The 24,671-nt window shown below is 39.1% G+C and overlaps 2 protein-coding genes across 12 annotated transcripts in view; one reads left to right on the top strand and one right to left on the bottom strand.

Annotated features, from left to right (window-relative positions):
* Positions 1-24,671, bottom strand: part of LOC145436173 (uncharacterized) — a 297,258-nt gene that overhangs the window by 192,570 nt on the left and 80,017 nt on the right. The window lies entirely within an intron of this gene.
* LOC145436169 (uncharacterized) overlaps positions 9,254-24,671 on the top strand; it is a 121,339-nt gene continuing 105,921 nt past the window's right edge. For all 11 annotated transcript variants that reach the window (XM_080313478.1, XM_080313474.1, XM_080313476.1 and 8 more), the window contains exons 1-16: positions 9,254-10,037; positions 10,198-10,296; positions 11,445-11,498; positions 11,596-11,649; positions 11,774-11,827; positions 12,654-12,716; positions 12,785-12,838; positions 17,235-17,288; positions 18,631-18,684; positions 18,822-18,875; positions 19,142-19,195; positions 20,051-20,104; positions 20,188-20,241; positions 23,490-23,543; positions 23,977-24,030; positions 24,129-24,182. In XM_080313478.1, coding sequence (XP_080169604.1) covers positions 9,941-10,037; positions 10,198-10,296; positions 11,445-11,498; positions 11,596-11,649; positions 11,774-11,827; positions 12,654-12,716; positions 12,785-12,838; positions 17,235-17,288; positions 18,631-18,684; positions 18,822-18,875; positions 19,142-19,195; positions 20,051-20,104; positions 20,188-20,241; positions 23,490-23,543; positions 23,977-24,030; positions 24,129-24,182 — 961 coding nt within the window. In that variant the 5' untranslated portion in view covers positions 9,254-9,940. The remainder of the gene's footprint in view (positions 10,038-10,197; positions 10,297-11,444; positions 11,499-11,595; positions 11,650-11,773; positions 11,828-12,653; positions 12,717-12,784; positions 12,839-17,234; positions 17,289-18,630; positions 18,685-18,821; positions 18,876-19,141; positions 19,196-20,050; positions 20,105-20,187; positions 20,242-23,489; positions 23,544-23,976; positions 24,031-24,128; positions 24,183-24,671) is intronic.

Raw genomic sequence — 24,671 nt, 5'->3', positions numbered from 1 at the left:
CTACGAAGGTCTTTTGCACTACAAGATATTTTACTTTTCGAGGTACTGAAGTCCACTCTACTTTAAGGCATTAATAGTAATTTTTTATAAATTGGAGTGTGAAAAAGAGTTTTCGGATGTATAAATGTAAGCCTAAGTTTTCTGAGTGAATTTGCCGAAACGACCGGCCGAGATAACCCGGGCCATTTTTAGACGAGTGTGTGGGTGTGCAAAATGATCCGAGTGATCGAATCCAAATCGAATATTAATTGTCGAGTCTAGTAGTGTGAGGCAGAATTTTCGAGTACTGAAATTAGACATCTCCTATCATTAAGAGGTGTTTTATCAATGGGAAGTATAGTAGCCATGCTTTTAGCCAACGTGGAGCCTTGTAAAATCTACTGGTTGTATCACAACATCCAAAACATGTATTTTAAATCAGCACACGCTGATGAGGGTTACCAAGCGTCCTCTTTTATGGGGATTTGTCCTCTTTTTTGAAAATTTTGGTTAAAGGTAGGTGAAAATTCGACTGAGATGTAGGAAATCCGTACTCAAGTAACATTCTCGCTGGGCATTTCGGGAATTGCGCCTGAAAGTTGAGCTTTATTTTTTTAGTTCACTCTAAAAAATTTCTTCGAATCGACTCCCGAATTCCCCATTTTTTTTGCGAAACTCTGACGTTCGCTGTGTCGGGGTCATTTTCTGGTCGCATTTTAATCGTTTTACAGAAAGATAGGACAGATTCCCAAGAAATAAAACATTTAGGCATTCTCTGAGGACACAGTCAATTTATTGAAAAACGAGAACAAGTCCTCTTAAACTAAGACGTACGTTAGCCCTAAGTTATCTACCAACATCATTCTATTCAAGTGCAATGAAATAGGTATGAAACACAGATTTTGTTTACGTGGAGTAGAAACGACATTATATTTTTTGGAGTAGTATATAATAGGTATATTTTCGAACTTTTCATATCACATACAATATTAGAATGATGTAGTTAAGCCCAACATCCCTCAGGTACTCGATTTTGTGCAGTCCTACTTGTGAGCGGAAGTTTTAATATTAAGGGTCATGTAAGGCATAAGATGCACGGCCAGTTTGTGTGACGGTATCCACATGAATTCGCCTTTTTCCATTGCGAATAAGATCGCATTACGTTTCATTTCGAGCCTGGGACAAGACAGCAAGTGGCACAAAACTTGCAGGCATCATGGTTCAGCAATATTGCGTACAATTACCAAGCGTCTGCTGAATTTTCAACCCTATCTTTAACCAGCAGCACTTTGTAATTCTTCATAGGAGAACTAACTAACGGAAGCGATTTTGTAGTTAATGCACACAGTTTCGGAGTGATAAATTATTCCCCAGAGTCCGGACGCATATCCATTGCACTATTTATCTCACTATCTCAGGTAGCCTATTCTCAAGCTTGACTGCAAATTGTGTGATTGGGCAACAGTAGCCTACATCCAATTCATACCCAGTTAAATTATTCCTCGGAATCCGGGAGAATAGCCATGCTACTATTTATTAGGGATGCTGCGAGCCCCTGTGTGAACGCGAACCTTTTTGAAAGATTCTGTGTGAACGCTAACGTGAACCTCTGACATCACATGACGTCATATTCAATGTACCCTCTGAGCTGCGCAGTACTGACACACTGTCTGCGCACAGCAAATCCAAGTTGCGCACAAAAACTCAGTATGGATGACCTTTTTTAATCGTCGTTACGCACTGTTGTCCAAGGGACCGAGGAGTTAGTTGATGAGTGCGCGCAGACTCGTGAAAAAATCAAAGGGAACATTGGTGATATTGCTAATTCCAACCCAACATTTTAGAAAGTAAGATATCAATGTGCACGATACCTAACGACGACTCAAGACACATTATGCCACACTTCTGAAGTACATGCTCACTTTTCAAACGTCACCAAATGTATCAACTGGCTCAGTCAAATGCTATATTAATCCCATGAAATCAATATTTTTCGTCGCTTTGCCAACAATTTCGACGAGGACTTGCAAGTTATTATAAAATTACGCCTCTGCAGTCTAGGCCAGACCGAACATTGTATTAGGCGTCTGACTATTATTATATTGATATTGAACACAGTGCATAACAGATTTCTATACTTGCTACTGATAGCACCTCATAACCTATTTTACATAAGCCAACACACCAATCGCACGGCTTATTTGGTTTTTATGATACAACAAACATATCAAATCAAGATGGATCCCATACGCGTGCTAGCTCTTTTACATTAGACAACTTTGTATTCTTTATATCAATTTCATTGATTGGTTAAATAAGCATCATGCTGACCACCTACTTGTATTTCGTTCTTGATGTTGTGTGATTGAGGGTCAAGCTCACACCAGAGAGTCACTAAATATTGATAACAGAAAGTTGAATATTACGAGCAATCATTTGTAGCAAAGTAAGTCATTTTTATAGATTGGCATGATGCAAGCTCGTTTATAGTGTTGATTCTTTTTATGCTGCCAGCGTTGTGCATAGAGTGGTGCGAATTTGAAATGCAAAGAATCTCAACCACAGATGTTATAACTACGTGAAAAATTGTAATATATGGAAAAAGTTTACAGTGCAGAGCCTACCAAGGTTCGTTTGTGAACACGATCCTCTAAATTTCCAAGGTTCACACGCAGAACGCGAACTTTGACCTCACGTTCACATCATCCCTACTATTAATCTCACTTACCATCTCAGGTATTCTCAAGCGTGACTAGGGTTCTGGTATAAATCAGGGCTTTTTCGTTGATTTTTTTATATTGATTCTATTGATTATTTTGGTTTTTTCAAATTTTCAGACGAGATGCGTGAAAGGGGTTTATTATCGGATAATCATGTGTATCATATATGAGCCGGAAATAGCATCTCGTCAGTCGCACCGGTATAGTTCAGCTATTTGACAGACAGACGGGAAAAGAGCAAAGAGCGATATTATATCAATGTGTTAGCGTTTTGCTGTGGATACTAGTTAGTTGTCTGCAACATGCTGCTGCTATTTCCGCGGCACTGGTGGGATAGCGCAAACGACGCGCAATCCGGAGTCTCTATCAAATTCGAAAGATTCCCTCATCTTTGATCCAGTTTGCTGGCAGAAACCACTCCATCGATCAACATGAAGATGCTACTATTATGGATGGTCCCGATTTGACTCAACATGTTTCCTCGCTACAAGAACAGATCAGTAATGATTCTGGCGACCCATCATTATCACAGAGGTTAAACGTTTTCAGCTCTCATTACCACATAGGTTGAACGTTTTGAGCTGTCTGGATGATGATTCACAGCCCCACATTATTAAAGTTGAAGCGTTATCCTTCATCACCTTGATTGACATGGTCGTCATTCATCTCATTTTCTTTTGTTCGTGTTATTGGTATGATAAGTAAAAAAAAACAAGAATCAGAATAATTATGATCTGAATAATTTATTTGATCAAAATCGATTTTAATCAAGGGCAAAATGATTTTAACTAGAACGCTAAGCGTGACTGCCAATTGTGTGATTGGGCCAGATTAGCCACATATGGAAGGTGATAATAACCAACGCGAGTCATCAAATCCGTAATTGGTAACATTTTATTTATTCCTATGTACCGCAAATTTCAGCAAATCGTGTATCTTTATTATTTGACGTAAATTTTGAGGATCCCCCTCCCCCTCCCCCCTTGGATACGCCACTGATCTCCAACTTTCATCTGTACGCGGCGATTGTGAAGGTTGCTGACTGGCTAACATACAGCAGATCGCAAGAGGTCACCAACAACTCGCTCTACATGCAGTAAATGCGATTGTCGAGACCACGCGACAGTCGATTAGCAACTGCGCTAAACGCTTACCTGTCATATAGCAATAGAGACACTATCCCGTTGCATTGCCATAACATGACGTAAATCCCAAGTTAATGTAACAATGGACATCACATAAACACGCATAGGCTAGTAAGCCTACGGCAGTCCAGTATGTAACTTTTTTATACTACCATGTTACACCCAGCAGTTTATAATATGATTATGAATATGAATATACTGCCAAACCGCATACATAATAAGCTATCTCTTCGTATGGACAGAGGGGCACATTTGTGGAGATTATTCGGAAGAATCCGAGTATACAGTGGGAGAACAACGTGGGAATTGAAAAACTGTATGCATGTATTAATGGTCACTGCACAGATGGTGCGTATCGTCCTTTTAACCCCTGTGCACTACGACACGAATTTCATAATGTACATGAGGACTTAGCATTGGCATTCTTGTGGACGTCTCACAATCTTTCTGCAGTCTTCTTCAATTTGTCTCACTCCCATTCGCCCCTATCGTGGTCTTGACTGCCTAATTGTGTCTGAGCTTGTCAATGAACTGCACAATTACAGTAAGGTCGGCCGTGAGGATCATAGATAAGCACATAGAAGTCGATCTGTATAGGGATGGAGTGAATTAAACCTCTGAAAGGTTCTGTGTGAACGCGAAAGTGAACTTCATGACGTCGCGGTACGTCATATTGCTAACTCCAACAGTACATCTCAGCGGAGTGATATATATAAATGTACAGGTACACGATACCAAGCGACGACTCAGTATACATAATCCACAATGCTGAAGTACACACTGAATTTTTAAGCGTCGCCAAATGTATTAACTGAAGCAATCAAATGATATGATAATGCCATAAAATCAATATCTTCCGTCGCTTCCCAACTATTTCGACGAGGACTTGCAAAGGAAGATAAGCTTACGCCTTAACGGTCTAGGCCAGACCGGACAATGTAGTCGGCGTCTGAGTGTTGCTACGCCGATGTTGAGCAGAGTGTAAAACGGGTTTTACCCCATAACAAGTTAGACAACAGTAGCCAACACCCCGATCGCACGGATTAGCTTTTTATGATACGATAAACATATGAAATCGAGATGGACATCAGACAACGATATCAATTTCATTGATTGGTGGAATAAGCATCATTCGCTGACTCCCTACATGTAGCGTATATCGCTTTTGAGGTGCTGGTGTGATTGCGAGTCAAGCTCACAGCAGAGAATCACTAGATATTCACAGACAGAAAGCTGGATATTTCGAGCCAACTTCTGTAACAAAGCAGATAAAATTTTCGAGATTGTCAAGGTGCATGCTTGTCTATAGTGATGATTTTTTATGCTGCCAGCGCCATGCGTAGAGTGACCCGGAGTTGAAATACAGTAAATTTCAACCAAAGCTGCTACGTGAAAATTGTGATATATGAAAACGGATCACAGTGCAGAACCTATCAAGGTTCGTTTGTGGACGTAAATCTCTCAATTTCGGAGGTTCCCACACAGAACGCGAACGTGAACCTCACGTTCACACCATCCCTAGTCTGTACCGGGTTTCGAAACCACTTCCATTGGCGTCGCGTGTTGAACCAACTGTGCCAGTCGCTTTCCGAACTCGGCTCATTTCTTATAATTTGGTATTTTCTAATTCTCTATTAGAAAAAGGTTTACCCAGTCTAATAGCGCGCTGTATAACACATTTTTTGATGCAAAATAGCGGATTGTATTTGTAGTTCACTGTTCGCCGAGATTTCATTGTCACATACCATGCCACGTAAATTAATGCTATCCAATTGTTTCATTGCAAAATATGCCGTGGGGGACGTGGATACAGCTTCTTGGCCCTGACTTTGATCTAGAATTCGAGAAGCGTACGATGATGTGATATGATTGTGAATGGAGTTCGAAAATACAATGCCCAACAAAGGAACTTTGTGATACTGCTTGAACATCCAGGCCCAGGTCTGTAGATTTTGGATTGCTACTTTCGAATATTTGGAGTCATTGAGACTTCGGCGAAACGTAGACAAAATAACATTAGTTCAGGCGAATCACTTCAAAATATGCTTATCTGTACGATATCGCTTTAATCGTGCGGTTTTCAGTGCTCCGCTGGTCATGTTTTCATCCAGTGAGTGGCGAGATAAAGGTAAACGTTAAAGAGCTTATTTTTTATTTAATTTGTGTTCATACTATCTTATTTCAAATGTCTTATATTCCCAAATTTCCATCTATACAGACTGACGATTTTACATAAACGATATTGAGATAGCATAATGGTAGAGAAACCGACCTCCTGGTCGGTAGTTATGGATTCATACCCCGGGCAGGTCAGACAAAAGACCTCGTTAGTAAAACTGGTATCCATGACTAACAACCCCGCTTGGCGTTCAGCATTTCTGGAATAGCACGGAGGAGTGATGCAAGAGTCAGAAAGCCTAACAATGCTATTCCTGTACCTCCCTTGTCCAGCAGCATGGACTTGGACACACAATGCACGCATGCTAAACATTTGCACTTAAAGTGTGAATGTGCATGATGACGTTGCTCGCCTGCATGAGCTGGTGTAGTAGTCTTTTGCGAGTACAAGCGTTCAAAAACAACGTGCAATGGTTTGTAATCATGAAGGCACGCTAGACATTACGATAGTTATCTTGCCGACAACAAGTATCGCACTTACCTATTACGATTCGGCCTGACTTCAACTTCAATTAACGTTTCTGTGTTATAGGCCTATACAGGAAATAATTTAGCCATACAAACGATACTTAGGAATACTTCCCTTTACGAGAATTTCAACTCTCTAAGAACATAGTTGCAACTGAAAACGTGACGGTCTGTATAGTGTGGGCCAGCTTTCCGTCGACGAACACAGTTGTAAGTTAGTTTAATAGGGACGTGGTGTTGGAAGATATATGGCGCGAAAACTTTCAATAACAGATTCGCAGAAGCCATGTTTAGGCAAACGATGGATATATATATAAGTAACCAAGCGCGATAGCGTATTGGTGATGCGTCCGGCTTCATGATCGGTAGGTCGCTAGTTCAATTCCCTACAGTATCTGGCATTCGCGCCCAGCATCCGCGGTTAGCATGGAGGAGAAAATAATGGTGGTGCCTGAAGATCTTCTTGCATCTCGAGCGTCAAAGTACCTGAACAATTTAAATCTGATCTCTCAGCCTCTGCCTGGGAATAGATCACTACAATAATCATTATTGGCAATAAGGACTCATCTATGAGAAATCAAGAGACGACCTTAACATCTCTCAGATTACTTTGCTTCAGGGGTCACCAGCTCGCGGGCGGAGTGTATCCTGCCAGGACACATGCTGGACGAAAACAGGTGTATTGAGTGGTGCAGCCAAATCGTCTTTCGAAATTGACATGTTTTGGCCGGTGACGAGTGCCAAGTTGAAATATTTACTCGTTACTCGTTACTCGTTATTTACTCGTTAAATTCATCACTCTGTAACCCTTCGAACCTAACACTTCCGGAAATCAATCATTGGATATTCCCTAACATAAAAACATGCAGTCAGCATGTTAATATGTTACAATGGTTGCTGTCTGACTTATTTCTTGACCAACAATGAGTTCTGATGACTCGGCAATTGTGAGCATATATGCATCTTACGTAATACAAAATGCAACTTGTGTAATTCGGCTTGGTGGCTTATATTCCTCTAAACCAGAGGTTGGCGGTATCTTTAAAAGTAGTGGAAGCACGACATTCTCAATCAGCTGGAGTTTTATTGTGAAAAATTTCTATTTTGAATATATTTTCCAAATCGCCGTTGATCAGAAGTTCTAGTTGACATATGTAGCATCGGAGATGCCGTTATCGGCTCAAATTTCCAATATCGTTCGGGTTTTTAGCAAGATAACGAAAGCTACCATCATTACATGCAACTTGGAATGAAACTTCCACCGTCATAATGTAAATAATACCATGAGTCGAAACTGCTTACGAACAAGACAAAAGCAATAAGGTTAAGGTACAATTGTTTTGTAGCAGGTCCTTAGGATGTATTGACATTTGTCTTGCGTAATTCACCATCGTGTTGGGAAAATTCTGAGACTCCATTGCCGACGATCGCACAAGTACGTCTTGCGAGACATTGATAGTTGAATTATATGTGTCTGTAGAATATTCCGTGATAGGCAATGGCCAGGAATTGAAGGTGGTAGCGATACGTGGTGGATATATTATGTAGCACAAGAATGCGAGTGACTTTAAAGCAGTGATTCTCAACGGCCAGTCCGCAGATCCGTGCCGGACGGCCAAATATATTGGAATTTTCTATCTCCATTTCAAAATGCATTTTCGGATAGGACGCTTGTTCATTAACTATTACATTATTGAAACATTAGATTTCAAATGGATTTTGAAGTTTGGAAGGTATTTTTTCTGCATGGTGAAGTAAGAGTTCATGCGGCCTTCTTACGGGTACGTCACAATGGCGGGACTGTTGTACGAAACTGTTGTCTGCAGCTCGTTCCGGACAAATTACATGTTAAACTTACAGTCATAGCGAAAAGAATGTGTCTTTTCAGCCATGTAGCATCCCTGATGTACCGGTTTCAATATACAGTATACAACATCCAAGTCTCATGAAATCACGACCTAACGCGGACTTATACCCCGGTGTGAATCGAGTACAACGTTTTAAACCAAATAACGCATATAGGTGGGCACTTAAGATTTATGGCCGCGGTGTATTTCTTAGTTAGGTTCTGCTCTTGCGTACCACCCTTTTCCGGCCCTTAGGTGTGATGAATACACACTGTTTTATCCAAGACTGTACAGTAGGGCTGTTCAAAAATAACTTTTTTCTTCGGATTCCAGCCATTCACTGATTAAATTGTCCGGTTACCCTAAAAAACGCTGCACACCAAATTTGGTTCGATTCTAACAAGTATAGGACTCCGCAGATCCAATTAAAATTTTTAATTTATTATGGAAAATTAAAAAAAAAAATTTCCCAATTTTTCTGCCAACCCCATGAAATTGTTGAGCTGTCTTCAAAGACGTTGCAAAACAAATTTGAGTCAATTCCGACCAGTAGAAGCGGAGTTATGTGAGTTTTTCGTTGATAAATCGCGGATTACCCACCAATCAAGGATAATCCGAGAAATTTCAACGAAAAACTCCAATAACTCCGCTTCTACTGGTCGAAATTGACTCAAATTTGTTTTGCAACGTCTTTGAAGACAGCTCAACAATTTCGTGGGGTTGGCAGAAAAATTTGGAAATTTTTTTTTTTAATTTTCCATAATAAATTAAAAATTTTAATTGGATCTGCGGAGGCCTCTACTTGTTGGAATCGAGTGAAATTTGGTGAGCAAGGTTTTCTACTGCAACCTGACGATTTAAGAGGTGACCGGCTTGAATCGGGAGAAAAAAGTTATTTTTGAACAGCCCTACTGTACAGAGACTTTTAACCAAACTTAGTTAAGTTTGGACAGTGCAATTTAGTGACACTTGTCAGTGTAAGAGACTTAATGGCAAACAGCAAAGTCGCCGATGTTTTGGAGGATGCCGAACAATCGCATTGAATTTAGTGCAGAAACCATGTATGAATATCTAGTTTCGAAAAGACAGCAATAAATCAAGTTTCAAATATTACATTTGAGTTGTATATATTTGTCGTGATGAAGTTTAGCGATTCAGATATTGAGGGTTCAGAGGTCCTCTACATTTGATTAGTAGTTTTACCGGTCCGCGAGGTCAAAAAACAACAACACTGGGTTTAAGGAAGTAACCGCGGACATAGTACATGCAAACACACTGCTTTTATAGCATATATGTTGGAATAGACCTGTTACGTCTCTATACCTTTTCAGTTTCAGGACGGTCGAGAGTGTTCTTGTTCGTAAGCTTTACACGTAATGCACATCGCGTAGGAGTCTTTGCTTATATTTACCTTGCCCAACGCTGGCTATGATAGTACCGATATATTGGTTTCAGCTTTAATATAAATATATCAATATCAGCACTACAGTCCTTCTTTTATTTAATCCTCGCCCTCTAGATATGTGTAGTGGTATAGTTGGTGCATTATTTTAGGAACTAAATCGGACGATCCATACTACATCACGTCAGAAGTCACCCGAAAATGGAAATAAACACCAAAGGATTCATCGCTGGCTTGATAATATTCTCAGTCATTTTAGCAGCCGGTTTGGTGACTCATATTGTACTTACAAGACAAGGTTAGTAGCCTAGCTGTTTCTAGCAGGCAGCTAACTGGATATATCCATAACATACCCGTCGGCTACTTATACATGAAGTACGGACGCAAAGAATCGAATCGAATCTATGCATTGCCTTCAACATATGCACTGCTGTCTGAGTGTTATTAATTATTCTCAGCCTTCGCGGATTTGCAAGAAAGCATAGCATTGATGAACATAGAGAATCACAATTCAAGTCGGAAGATCGCAATATTGCGGGAAAGACAAAGTGCCGAACGTGAGTACAGAGGGAATGGTGAGATCCCTCAAAGGGACGGATTTGTTTTATTCGGTACTAACGGAAGTGGCGATGCCAAGTCCAAAGTACTGAACGTACAGATCTCTATAGAAATATTTATTTGGATTGTCAGATCTTACAATTTGGGCCCCTAGTCGGCATTCGCTAAATCATGATAGAACCGTCTGTAATTCTGGTTTGGTATAGGCATTGCATAATAGCGTAATGAAAGGTGTATCGTTCTCCGTCGAAGTGCATAACTATTAGATATTTCAGAATTAATAATCCACAGTCAGGTAACACTTGCTACAGCTCGTAAGATTTCAGTCACAGCGACGCCTTTTCCACATTGTTCTAACAGCTTATCGGTGAAATTATACTATATCTAAATTCACGTTGCGCCAGTAAGCGTCCTGCAATCGCAACCAATCTTATCGCCCGAGAATCTTCTGACGTGATGAACGATGTGCCTTTAAACTTCAAACTTCAATAAATGTGACAGAGTAAAGTGTGTTCATTTGAAACCGTGCAGAATTATCTTAAAGCAGTATAGTTCATGACGTAACATTGATTTCTCTTATAGTTTTGAGCTAAATTTCCTTTCAAATTGTCATTACGATGCCGCAAATGTTAGAAAGTTAAAATCCGATGTGATTCAGAGTGGGTATGTGATGATTACAAGAGCCGTCCCGTGTTCAATTAAAGCATACAAATGGTAAAAGTTACTAATGCTCGTTTGCAAACGTGAACCTCTGCATTATCATATGGTTACCGTACCGAGCACGACCTTGTACTGAGCGTTGGAACGATACTAACAACATAGCATTGGGAAGTCATTTAGCCTCGACAATATGAAATTCAAGAAATTTTAAATTGTGTCAACACATTCCAAAGTCATATTTTGTTTCATTGGCGAGTCTGAACGTTTCCTAGCATTTCCTTTTCGTCGACCATTATACCGGACGAATGGATAATTCAGTTCAAACGGGTAACATCCGTTTACTAACCCATACGTTTCGCCGAACATTTATACATTATACATTTCGTTAAAGGGTGATTATCATGACCACTGCAAGTTTCCACATGTGATGAACATATATTACGAATTTTGCTACGGGAGATCAATAACTAAATATTTTATCGCTTAGCTGACAAGGATTTGGAAATCAAGATCCACGAACTGGAAAAGAGCTTCGTGCAGCGTAAGATGTAGATAATCTTTCTTTGTCAATAAAGACATTTTGACACTAGCGAATTAGAGATTTATTTATACGATTCGAAAATATCTTGCAATTCCAGAGACGCTAAATTTCACTCAAGTTGCTGCGGAGGTACAGCATGAACTTAAGATTTGTAAGTGTAACATTATAATTTCTGATATACGATCAGACAACAGTATGAATGTGTAGTGTGTATACATACAATATTTATTTATATAGCCAACACAACTATATGTAATGTATTTTTTCTCCTTTAGATAGTAAGGAATTGTATTCTAAAGTGCGAGCAATGGACGACACCAATAAGAAAGGTAGGATGAACTTGTTTTGTGTCGGGTTCAGAAAAAGGATATGCGAAGAAATTTTGAACTGAGACAGTATTATTACATAATGTATCAATGAATACACGTGTATACCAGATCCACAACCGCTCAATCGCACTTTGACAAGAGTGGAACGTAACAATCGTAACAGTAGGCTGTCGTAATTATATGATGGATTGTCTAGATTCTAGACTCTAGAATACGACAACGTAGTTATCATGTCTGGCATCTGACATACTTCAATAACACAAAAAATGCATACTCGAGTCTCTCGGTATAGTTTCCCTGGCATTAAACCACGTTTGCTCAAGAATAACCAGTATCTGTAGTGCATAATGTACTTAGCCATCATTATTACGTCGCAAAAACTGATTAAAACTTAAATATAGTATATCTGCCGGTAATATCAATTCGAAAATTCCTCGTCATTTAAAGTCTATACTGCAATACATAGTAATATCTAGGGTAGCATTTAAAAATGGTGTTTGTTTAAAACATGGGTAACGAACACGCGGTCTGCGACAAGATTTGAAATTTCGAAAGAACGCGCAGTAAAGCATTTTGATATGCTGAAATTAATTTCAAGTAAATGTTGTTGTTGTTCAAAACAAGCTATTCTTCTGTGCCAAACAACTCTACACCTTCCTCACTAGCGGCTTCGACTACAGTAATAGTATTCCATGGATGAAGAATTAGCTGATCATATTACCTTGACTTGCAATGCCCAGACACTGTCAAGATCAAGACGCTTAGAAAACTACTCGGGACTTATTAACCCGGTGCTATGTGACCTAATTGTTTTATCTTTCGTCAGAAATCGGGATGTTGAAAGAGCAAGTAAGAGATTTGGAGATGGCGAACAAGAACATCAATGCTGGTAATGTGTCTATCAAATATCGCTGACATTATTTATTACTTAAAACTGAAAATATATTTCGTTTCCAGTTGCGGTAGCATTACCAGAAAGGATTTCGAAGTTGGAAGACATCGTTCCAAGTCGTGAGTATACAATTGTAACACATTCTAAGCAGTAGGGCCATTTTTATATGACCTTATAAAATCAATTATATGACTTTATTTTTGGGAAAATATGACTTTATATGACTTTATGTGAAAATCGTGTATTTTTACATGTAACCAACGTTACTCATGGAAGTGACGAGTAAAACATGAACAACATAACGGTAATACACATCCCTTTTTATTTTAAACCACTGTTGTAGTACAGTTTCATGTAGTGTGGAATGTTGGAGTCTTTAAAGTTACGATTTGGACGTAAAAATGACTTTAGTAAGGAAAATGAGCGCTCCACAGACGCTGATGTTGGTTGACACTTCTGCAGTTTTGCATACAGCGCTGGTGAAATGTCTTGTCTTTGTAGCCATATAATTTGTTTCACATCTTTTTTGTCCAACCGCTTCTTAATGTAATTTTTGAGTTCAAGCGGATCTTCTCCGAAATCAAGAGCATTTAGATCAGCATGAGCCTCTTTGATAGTGTACGTACAACTTTCCATTTTCAGTATCAAGTTTGAAATATTGTTGTACTGGAGGCATATTTCTGTTAACTGACTCGTAAACTTTGTATCGTTCACTTAATCTTTGACGCTCTTTACAATAACTTCTTCACCTTCCCCTGCGTTGACTATTTCTTTCACTTGTGGAAGTCTCTCGGCATAATATCGAGCAGCATCCAACCAGCTACCCCAACGAGTAACTATGGGCTGTGGTGGTGTGCCACATGAATCGAAATCGGCAGCTCTGCTTCTGTTCTTGGAGATACTTGCTTTCACTTTTGCAATCAAATTGTCTACTTCGGGGTAGGAGGCTTTTATTTTCAAGGCGCAATTGTGCAGTAGATGCGCAACATATGTTACATGCAACAGTTTAGGATATACCTCTTTTTCAGCGCAGCACGTGTAAGCTGCTGCGTCAGATATCAATAAATTTACTTGCTCTCTGTTAATTTTGAGTTCTTTCACCACATCGTCAAGTTTATGTATTATCTTCTGACTGTTTGGTAATCTGTCTAGCACATAGCATTTAAACCAGAGAACAAGATTCAGGCTTGTCGAGTGTACCACAAGTAGGCTATACAAGTATACAACAATATGACTTTATCACTCAAATATGACCTAACCAGGAAAATATGACTTTATATGACTTTCTTAATATACCCCATATGGATGCGGATTTTGCGTTAAAATTGATTTCACGACTTACTGATGCATAGAAAAAAATATGACTTTAATGACTTTAAATGGCCCTAATAATAATCAATCTGTCCCAACAAGTATCTTTCGCCGATATCACTGTGTAATGAATCAATATTTGTTTTTGCTGGTAGGAAGGTGGGTATCGATTACATGCACTGACTTGCGTGATGTTATTGAGAAGTATATGAAATGACGGTTTATGGATCGGAATAAATGAGGTCACAAGTACCACCAGGTCATATTAAAGTACGCTGTATAATTCAAACACGAATGGGCGTGAATTCGGCATGCATCATCGCGAAATACGCTTTTTATTATATGAATACATGTTACGAAAATACATGTATCCATAAAGCATATTAAGTGTCGCCACGACTCGAGGACAACAGATTGCCCTACAATTGGAATGTCTTCCTTTGCGGGGCAACGATTATCATGCGATTAATTGCAAGAACATACACCTGCACTAGCTACTTGAAAGATTATCGAATTACAATAGAAGATACAGCTCAGTCGATAAGACTAGCATTTCATAATTCAGGAAACAATATGCCAAATATTACCGTTCAAGGAGTCTGTACTACAAATCCTTGGATCATATCGATACTTTGTTCGACCCAGTTGTGTTTCAGAGGAACGTCGATTTGCGGCGGTGATAGGACGGTTGAGATCGGTTGACGTCAAACGTAAATATTACGCTTCCCGGAATTAAAAACGGTGTGCATTTAAATCCTGCCTGTGAACACAGATCATGTCACCTAATGTAATAATTTGTCTTTTGTTTCTTTCTACATATTACTTGCATATAATCGAATGATTCAATGTTTCACTGAAATAGTTAATCATGGGCCTGCTTCACTACCATTTCCTGATATGCAGTCACAATCAGGCAATATTTGGCGCTTTTCGTGAAATCGGAATCACCCCAACAATTTATGTTCGTATCTGTACGGCCTCTGCACTTCAAAAATCTAGATGGTGCAAGGCAATGGTTCCCAACCTTTTTCCACCTACGTACCATTTCGAGGTTTTATGCAGTGCTCGCATACCACTTACATAAGTTACGCGCGCCGAAAGCGGTCAAAAAAGGTTTCCACCGTGTTGAGCTGCCGAAGGCAGAGAAACAGAAAATAAAATGTCCGTTTTAAGACGCAGCATATGATTTCTGCAGTAGATCAATTTGGAATTCTTGTGGTCGAACATATTAAAACGGAATTTGGTTAGCTAAAAATCCCAATGGTTTACAACCAGATCTCTTCCCCGTAAACCGTCATTGGTGGGATTGCCCCTACCCACAACGCAGTGTTGGGATGACTCGAGTCACCTTTTTCGTATGACTTGACTTGACTCGAGTCACTTTGCTAAAATGACTTGACTTGACTTGACTCGGCGTATCAGAAATGCGGATTGACTCGTGACTCGGAGCAAAATTCACGAGTCAATTTCGAGTCATCAAGCAATCGATGTCGATAAAAATCATTGTGTCTTGCATATGTTCGGATTGTACGCGAAACGCTGGTGTAACCCGTGAGAGCGACAAATCCTTCAATGATTGTGCTCTTTCCTGAACCTCCATTGTTCTCACGCAAATATATTGATCGGAAACGAAGTGATCGAAGCTTACAGCTTACGCTGTCGTAAACTACTATAGTAAAGTAATTTAAGAGCAAAATGTCTATTTCTGTTCTCTGATCTTAACTTAACCAAACTCGTTTTATTGAAATTGAATTCTCATATAGTTTATGTCCACAGCCATTAGCGCAGGCCCGAATTTTATCTATTTGTAACTGGGTAATGTATTGCATCTTATCAATTCGTTTCTCTATTCTCTATTTTGGCTGGTAACTATAATCCGAGGCTATGCTATTACTTATGTAGTTTAGCATTTCTACGTATATGTGAGCAATAAAGTGCCTTCTTGCGTTTATATTTAACTCTATATTCGTTCATGAGTCCAGAATCAATGACCACTCAATCTTTATTTCTGACAGCTAGCAAAATGCAATGACGTAAGCATGTCCAGTACTTCGAACAGGCAACTTGACTTGAATTGTGACTTGACTCGTGACTTGACTTGACTTGACTCGACTTGACTCGAGTCACCTCCACAAATCGATTGACTTGACTTGACTCGAGTCACCTTCGAAAATCGATTGACTTGACTTGACTCGAGTCAAAATGTGTAATGACTCGAAATGACTCGTGACTCGAAGGTAGTGACTTGATCCCAACACTGCCACAACGACGACCTTACCACCACTACGACGATAGCTTCAAAAAAACTCAAAATCAAACCCACCTGAACTAATAACTCCCTTCGGTAGAAAAAAGAACACAATCTACTCGCGCGTACCACCTGGAAGACCTTCGCGTACCTCTAGTGCAGTGGTTCTCAACCTTTTTTTAGACACGCCCCCCTTTTTGATAGAGAAAAATTTCGCGCCCCCCTTATCGTCATATCACAAAATACAACCGGGATGCAAGCAACCCCTACAGATTGTTTGATGGCATGGAAGGTTATGAGTGTTGATGAGAGAATTGAAAATATGAAATTAGGTATGTATATAGAGAAACACGCGTGAAGTGAAGGCAAATCGCGCCGGGCGCGAAAATTTTTTCCAGTTGACCGCTTCTTCGCGCCCCCCTTCAATGCTTTCACGCCCCCCAAGGGGGGCGCGCCCCCCAGGTTGAGAACCACTGCTCTAGTGGTACGCGTACCACAGGTTGGGAACCACTGCACGGTGTAAGGCCTCGTAGCCGTTCACGATGGATAATTTCGAGAGAGCCTTATACTTCGGCGCCGTACACATAATAATAATAGATACGACACAATAGTCCGAAAAAGTATTAAAGGAAGCCCCTCGATATGTATCAAGTCTGCATTGCGCAAACAATAATCGATCAAACTACATCTACATTTCGCACGTTAGATTATGCATGATACTGCCTTTGACAACGGCTCAAACAGGATCTCAGATTAGATACAATTGATAGAATCATGTGACACAATATAGGTATGGAATCAGTAATCTGTGAAGTCCACCATAAGAACTACTACAGAATATGACGCAAAATAAAATAAAATGAATATATATCCGACTGGTATGTTATAAAGTGAGGATTGACGTTTGAGAATGTGTGCAATATTTGAATTAACGGAGCACGTGTTTATGTTTTCAGAAATACAACTGCTTAATGAAACAGTGTCAACTCTCGAAAGTCTTCATTCAAATCGTGAGCTATTCAAAGATATATATTTCGCGGGCGTAGTATATGTCACGAGTTGTGCACCTAAGCACCCTGTACCGTGATAGCTTTCGACTGGGCGAAGCGCATACTATTAACAGCAGTGTTGGGAGTTCTGGGCTCAGATTTCTACCCGGTTCAGAATGAAACCATATCATTTTGACAGATTATATGCTTTGAGATTTGCGGAAATCGGTGTCCTGAGGACCTTCGCAAACTTTCAAACCATATAACATATAAGAAGCTAGCATAAGCGGCATTCATAATCCTGTAGCGTTTTTGAGCGGTATATTCAGGGTTGCCATACCATCCTTATTTCTAAGATTTGTCCATATTTTGAAGAGCCACGTCTTAGAAAACTCAACTGTCCTTATTTCTAAGAAATGTCCTTGTTTTCGACTTCCGTCCTTATTTTGTCTTATTTTCAACAACTACAGAACTGCGATCATTTTCCTCTGGTATCTGGGTTGCAATATCTGCAATTGTGACATTGTCCTGGAGGCCATATGAAAAAGACCGCAATTTCAACTTATATTGATACCCCAAAACACAAGAAGTGTGTCAGCTGCTGCTGAGGATACCTGGGGCATTCCATGCTGACAAAAACCAGCAATCATTCCTCACCAACGATTGCAAATCGCAATATTCTCCGATTCTAACATCGCAAGGAGTTTGCTTCGGCCAGGACAATGACTACAAGCATTGTTACTGGAGGTCTTGCTCCATACAATAAAAAATGATTTTGTCTGAACTTGGTGTACAACCTTTTCCCATATTCGTTGACGCTTCCAATCGCAGCGAGGTGAAGAAGTTTGGTTTATCACCCTATGGGTGCCCAAGACCATCGTATTGCCTTTTTTTTGGGGGGGGGGTGACGAAGTGCTGTTTCGGCCCTGAGTAAAGTTAAACCCAGACCTGAGCGGTCGTGAGATTAATGGAGCACTTTCTGATAACAATGAGTTGCTGGAGCAGATTGTTTCTGGCGAAAGTATGGAAATTGATATGCCACGCCTCGTATGAATATACAGTATGTACGAGAACGCTCTATAATGCCAATCTCATTTTTCGACTGTCCTTATTTTTGGGTCCATGTCGATGGCAACCCTGGGTATATTGGTTATGGAAGAACGGTCGGTGTGCGATGTGCATTCATATCAGCAATTAAATTCATTAGATGAGATTGATATTTCGCTACGACGAATTGGAAAGTTGTAGCGTGTGGTCGTTTGGTACATTATCTATGTTGTCTGTATTGTTTTTATCGTGTGTCGAGGTCCCAAACTTGGTACCTTCTTCCCTATAAAGCTGTGAAACCTATTCTCGCTTTCAGTTAGCAATGCATTGGCCAATGAGAGCGCCACTCGAGAATTACTTCACCAAAACCGTGAGTATGACAGTGTTATAGAAGTATGTAAGAACCATTCAATGTTCAAGGTCAAGCCGCACCACCAGTTTTCCCCGCATGGAATTCGGCTTCTATTCGATATTTTAGGTGCACTAAAAAAGATGTTGAACTTTCAGAAACTGGAACGTTGAATAACATCGTGGCGATGCTGGAAAGTGCGGATGACAAAAGTAAGTGGAATCTAATAAGATAATAGGTAGTAAATATATTTCTTTGACTGGTTTTATTGAGCCGGCTCTCTCATTTGGGATTGAAATAATTTCGTTTCAACTTAGAATCACACATAATGCCCGTGACATTTTATTCGTTATGTATAGCTTTGCAACTATATGTTCTCAAACTATGCGATAGATCATACAAAGGTCGGAGCATTTTCGAATGTGTACAAGGTCTCTTCTTCGGAGTATGACAATGTAACCATCGCCTTACTTCCTAGTTATTCAGGATTTGCAGCATGCGGTATCAAGAATTAAATCTGCACAGCAGAGTAGTGAGTCGAAATACATTTGCTTGCTCGTAGGCCTATATATCGAACAATACAGGTCATGAATGAGATTTAAAAGGTTCCCACTAGATCGCTTCATTACATAGACCAGTGGTACTTTACCTGGGATTCACAGACAGAGGGTCCGTGAGAAAGTATTTGGGTACTCGTGGTTCTCTTGATGAAGTTTGACGATAAAACGAAAAGTGATCTTTTTACTTTCATTTCGCTCTTCAAATGCACATGTGTCAAGGTCCAGCACACGATAATAAACCATAACGGTATGCATTAAAATAAATTGATGCCGCTGCCTACAGTGTCAAATCACGATTGCATTGCACTCACCTTGAATATTTTACGGTCCCACATCATCTTACACTTAACCCGAGATACTTGACTATTTTCGTACCCCCTTTTTTAAAAAAAGAAATGGAATTGAAATAAAAAAATAACAAAAATTAAAACGCCATACTAACAAATATGGAGTGCGAAGAGCCGCAAAAAAAGAATTGTTCGGTTACAAATCAAAACCACGACAAACTGACAAACATAAAATAACTCTAGGTTCAAGAAATGTTAATAAACCGCCTGCCTTTTAACAGAGAAAAAAATGACAAACATATAAAATAACTTATCAAAACGCCAACGAGCGGTTAACGAAAGGACATCACCGGCTGGGGTACGGCGAGCAGCAAAGAAATATTTATTACACCATAATTTATCGATGAAAACATGCTTGATTTGAGAAAGAATGAGACGGAGAAAAGAGTGAATATATTACCAAGTAGAAACTTGAGTGCATGTGTACGCCTAGTCATGATATAAGAACCGAAATATATCTTCGAATATTACATCTTTTAGTTGACAGTGATCTGCACGCTCAGATACGTCGGTTGGAACGCAGCGACGAGCAGCGTAAGATATGTACATTTTTTTCATTGTTCTTTGTCTGATATATTTCCGTGAATTTCTAATAATCTAAATGCTTTAAATTCCAGAAAAGCACAATTTGAGCTTCTTCGCGGCGGAATGTCAGCGAACCATTCGGAATGGTAAGCTAACGAAACTATTTTGTGGAGTGTCGCAGATAAAGGGATTATATAAAATACATACAACGTTATCTCTTTTACCATAAAAATAAAATGAAATAAATATTATTGTTTGATTTAGCTACTGATGAATTTAACACGGAGATAAGAGAAGGTTGCCATACTTACGGAATTTACCGGAAATGTCCGGAATTTCACTGTTCAAACTGCGTCCTGGTGGAAATTATAAAAAATGCCTAAATATACGGGATTTCGAAGGCTGGAAATAGGATCAAAGTTATTTCGTAAATCAGCATCAACGAGATTATTTTTGGCAGGTTTATGCCTCTCGGAGTTTTTCGTCGTGCTACGCGCGATTGAGTGTCACATCGATTTTAATATGTGGACCACCTCCGAACTCACAAACATTCGACCAAAATAAATCAAAATAGCCATCAGTTACTGAAATAAGCCTAATTTTGATCACAATTATAGGAGGACGGTGTATATTCCGAGAGACGGCTAAGGTCATTTAGATGCTTTATCTGAAGATAGTGGCTGTAAACCTGGAGGTCGCTCGCGTTTATTCTGAAGTTCGCGAAGATGTTTAACTTAATCAGAGTCCAAAAATAGGTGATGAGTAAGTATGGGCAAAGATACTGACCGTTGTTCAGTAATCATCTTATCAAATTTAGAGCTGGAACACAGAACATTTTCAAATTAGAAATGGAGTCGCGACCGTAAAAGGTTAAAAATCACGGGTGTGCAATAGGGTTATGACCAGAAAAAAAAATTCAAAATTTTGTGTGTCCTGTAGTCACAAATGATGAGCTTTTGTGTCCTGATTTCAAAACTCACAAAAGTTAAGACTGTTTGAACAAAAACCTCCCGCACAAAAATTTTCCAGTTTTCACTGTATGGAGGATAGGCTTTCTTTTGTAGATACAGACTATATAATTTATTTATCGACTGATTTGAATTTAACTGACCCAATTCAAATTGCGAAGATTTAAAATAGTATTTTGGTACATTTTGACCGCCCAGATTGAATTATTCCTATCGTGTTCTCGCTTACAGTCAATATTAAATAATTATTAAATAATTATTAATTCCGATTTTAGATGTAGACTGTATATATCGTATAATTTCAATTTGTCTGGCACAAATCAAACTGGGTGTTCGAAAAGGCGAAAGTAGAACAACTCTAGGTCTTTTCAGCGGTCTAGAAAACCGCTTAGAAGAATATGATGTACAGGAAAATTTGAAAATCTCATATATCATATGTGACACCGTAGCATCTGTTGATACTGGACGGCAGAATGGCGTTGTTTCGAAACTGCGAAATGCAATGATGAGCATGGGTTTTCATATCCCTTGCCAACATCATATTATCGATTCTTAAAGCATATATTAGAGTTCTTCGATCCAACATCTTCAAGAAATCCAACTCTCAGCTACAAATTTGGAGATGATGTGGAAAAACACTACGAAAACTAGGTGCAATCCACCAAGCACGAATTTCAGATGAAAATATTAGAAAACCAAGGATGTAAGGATGATTTTAAGTTTATCTATGGCATGTGCGGAACATGCAGTTCTTTCAAAGAAAATTGTATAGATTACTACTGATCAAATGGCATAAACTTCCATCTCTACGCAATGCGAGAGGGTGCTCAAGGGTTGCGTTGCGTTCTTCCACTTCCGCAGATAGAGAATAACTCTGGAGATACTTATTTATCGCAAATGCGTGTCAGGAAGACTGGTATTCTAACCAGATGTCTAAGGATGGAATATACTAGAGCCTGACCGATTATCGGTTCGTCGATAATATCGAGACGATATCACACTTGGAAAGAATTATCGATATCGGCCATTGGAGTTGAAAAATTACCGGCAATTTGTGTGTGACGTCACAACATGGCGGAAGGAAGCCAGAAAACTATAATCTTTGATCGCTAGACTGAAAATATTGATATATTTCATGCAGCTTACACTTTACAGGTGTCCAGATGCAGCCTTTCTAGTTCATTTCATGTTCAAGTATACCAATGGCTGTAAAGATGTTCAAATAGATGCCCTCTGAAGATTTGAAAATGTGCTTATGTATACATCCAACTTCTTTTGAATATCGGCTGAATGTATTGGGGTTATCGGCTAAGGTGTGAGATATTGGTTTTATCGGTATCGACCAAAAAATCCAATATCGGTCGGGCTCTAGAATATACCAAAGATCATTTGCTGCTATCTTTGCGGTCGAATGTCCTGCAGCGATAAAGTGCCCCGAAACCCCATTTGAAGTCGGATATGTCCGTCGTAGATGTCCCTGGCACTAACATAATAACAGAAAGAGAGGTTAAATTGATGAATGAACTTTACAATAAGTGGAAAAGGACATATATTTGAAGATTAAATTTGTAGCAAAGAATATCTTTGAATTTTAAATTTTTTCCATATTTGGACCAGTGTCGAAAATTTGATGTTAGTTTGTGCGGGACATTTTTTTCGATTTGAACAAAATGATTATGATTTTATTAATTTATACCAAAATGTTCATCAATTCCTGCTACAGGCCAAAAAAAATTTTTTTAGTCATAACCCTAGTGTGCAACCTGCTGGTGCGGAGCAGCATTTACGCTCATACATAGTCTTTTCCGTGTGACATGAAATGAATTTATTATGTGTAATTAAGGTCCCTTCATTTTCGAAGTTGTCATCCTCCACAAGCCTTGCCAATTACTATGTTAATGTGCGCGGGGAGAGGATGAAAATTCTTTAGCAGTGTATGGAAGAACCAATATTATAGACCGTTTTCAGTCACAAAACTTAACGACCAGACGCATATAGTAACCAGATGTATATAATAGCCCCCTCTCGAAAAAAAAGTTACATCGATGACCATATGGTGGGCTCCAGTTCAGTGTTTATTTGGATGGGAGGAGACTGAAAAAAATGGTGATTCGGTCCTGGTCACAACACACAACCACATAAATGCACCTATGTAACATTATAGCGGCTTCTGTTCCGGATCGTGATCACCTCTGGTCGATAGGCAAAGCTTTGCTAGTGTGACGTCATAATGGCAGGCAATGTGTCATATCTCATTTTGTAATCCGCTAGTGGGCGCTAAAATGAGCACGGAATTTATTTCGCAAAAATATGGTAACCCTAAGCAAAGAAGACAATACGATTCCGACAAACGACGTATGTTGTTCGAGTTGGGAGACTCTCGTACACAGACATGGCATCGTTCATCAACAGTATATTCATTCCAGAAACACACCAGTTCAATCGAGCCGTGACAGCTAATGAGCGGGCTAATCAGATAAGTGAGTTATCGCTGCTAAATATGATGTAGAATTTATTATCATATCATATCGTTCATTCTATCAGTGAATCTGAATTGACAATTTTTATTTGTTTCCTGTTTATTGATTTCAAAAATCAAGATAAAGTTTTGAAAAGCAGCGATATACGATGCAAGCGGAATATGTATTTCGCCTTTCCATCCATTCTATATCTTGGTTACACTAGAATTCGAAATCATGTCTGCTAGTTCAAGTTTCCGACAGTATAAAAGCATAAATTCGCAAATTATGTTTCTATATTGAAAATACGCGTTTCTGTGGCATTACAAATATTGATTCTTTTTCTCTCTTGAACGTCATTAATAAACATATGAATAATCATTAGTAGGTCCTATCAAAATATCAGATTTTCTGTTATTCTCTGAAGGTGATGTATATATTTAAATTTCTTTAGTACATGAAGATATTAATCATCAGATTCGCATGTTAGAAGAAAACGATTTGCGAAGTGAGTTGAATATCTTATTTTATGTTCGTGATCGAATTTATTTTGTGATATTTTGTTTCTATTTCATGCGTACTTACGGTAACACTTCTATACTACAGAATGCCAATTGCTCAATGATACTATAACGATGCTGAAAAAAGATTATGGGATTGGTGAGTTTACGGAAATCCAGTATATATATGTGTTTGCGATATTGTAAAACCATACTTCGAAAGTCTGATACAAATATGTTATTATTTAATTACATTGTATCATAACTGGTCCAAGTGCAAGAAAGATATATGAAGGATTCGACATGCCAATTTGCAAGGTGGATTGAATAATTTCATGTATATCATGAAACGTGAACTGGACATTATGCGTGCAAATACCGAAAGGTACAGTTGAGCTAATTAAGAAGCCACGAACACCGGAGTGAGCCGCATCGCAACGTATGAGATGCTGAATATTACTTTTAATACACTAATATTATTATCATATACCTGAATACCAGAGCCCGACCGATATTGGATTTTTGAGCCGATACCGATAAAACCGATATCCAGTACCTTCACCGATAACACCGATATATTCAGCCGATATTCAACAGATATGGAATCAAGCTCAAGGCGCATATTTAATACCTCAAGAATAGTTCTTTG

Source organism: Botryllus schlosseri, chromosome 3, assembly GCF_051294905.1.
Source record: "Botryllus schlosseri isolate E-star chromosome 3, Bs_hap1, whole genome shotgun sequence".
NCBI classification, from domain to species: Eukaryota; Metazoa; Chordata; class Ascidiacea; order Stolidobranchia; family Styelidae; genus Botryllus; species Botryllus schlosseri.
This window is presented reverse-complemented; position numbering and strand designations above follow the sequence as displayed.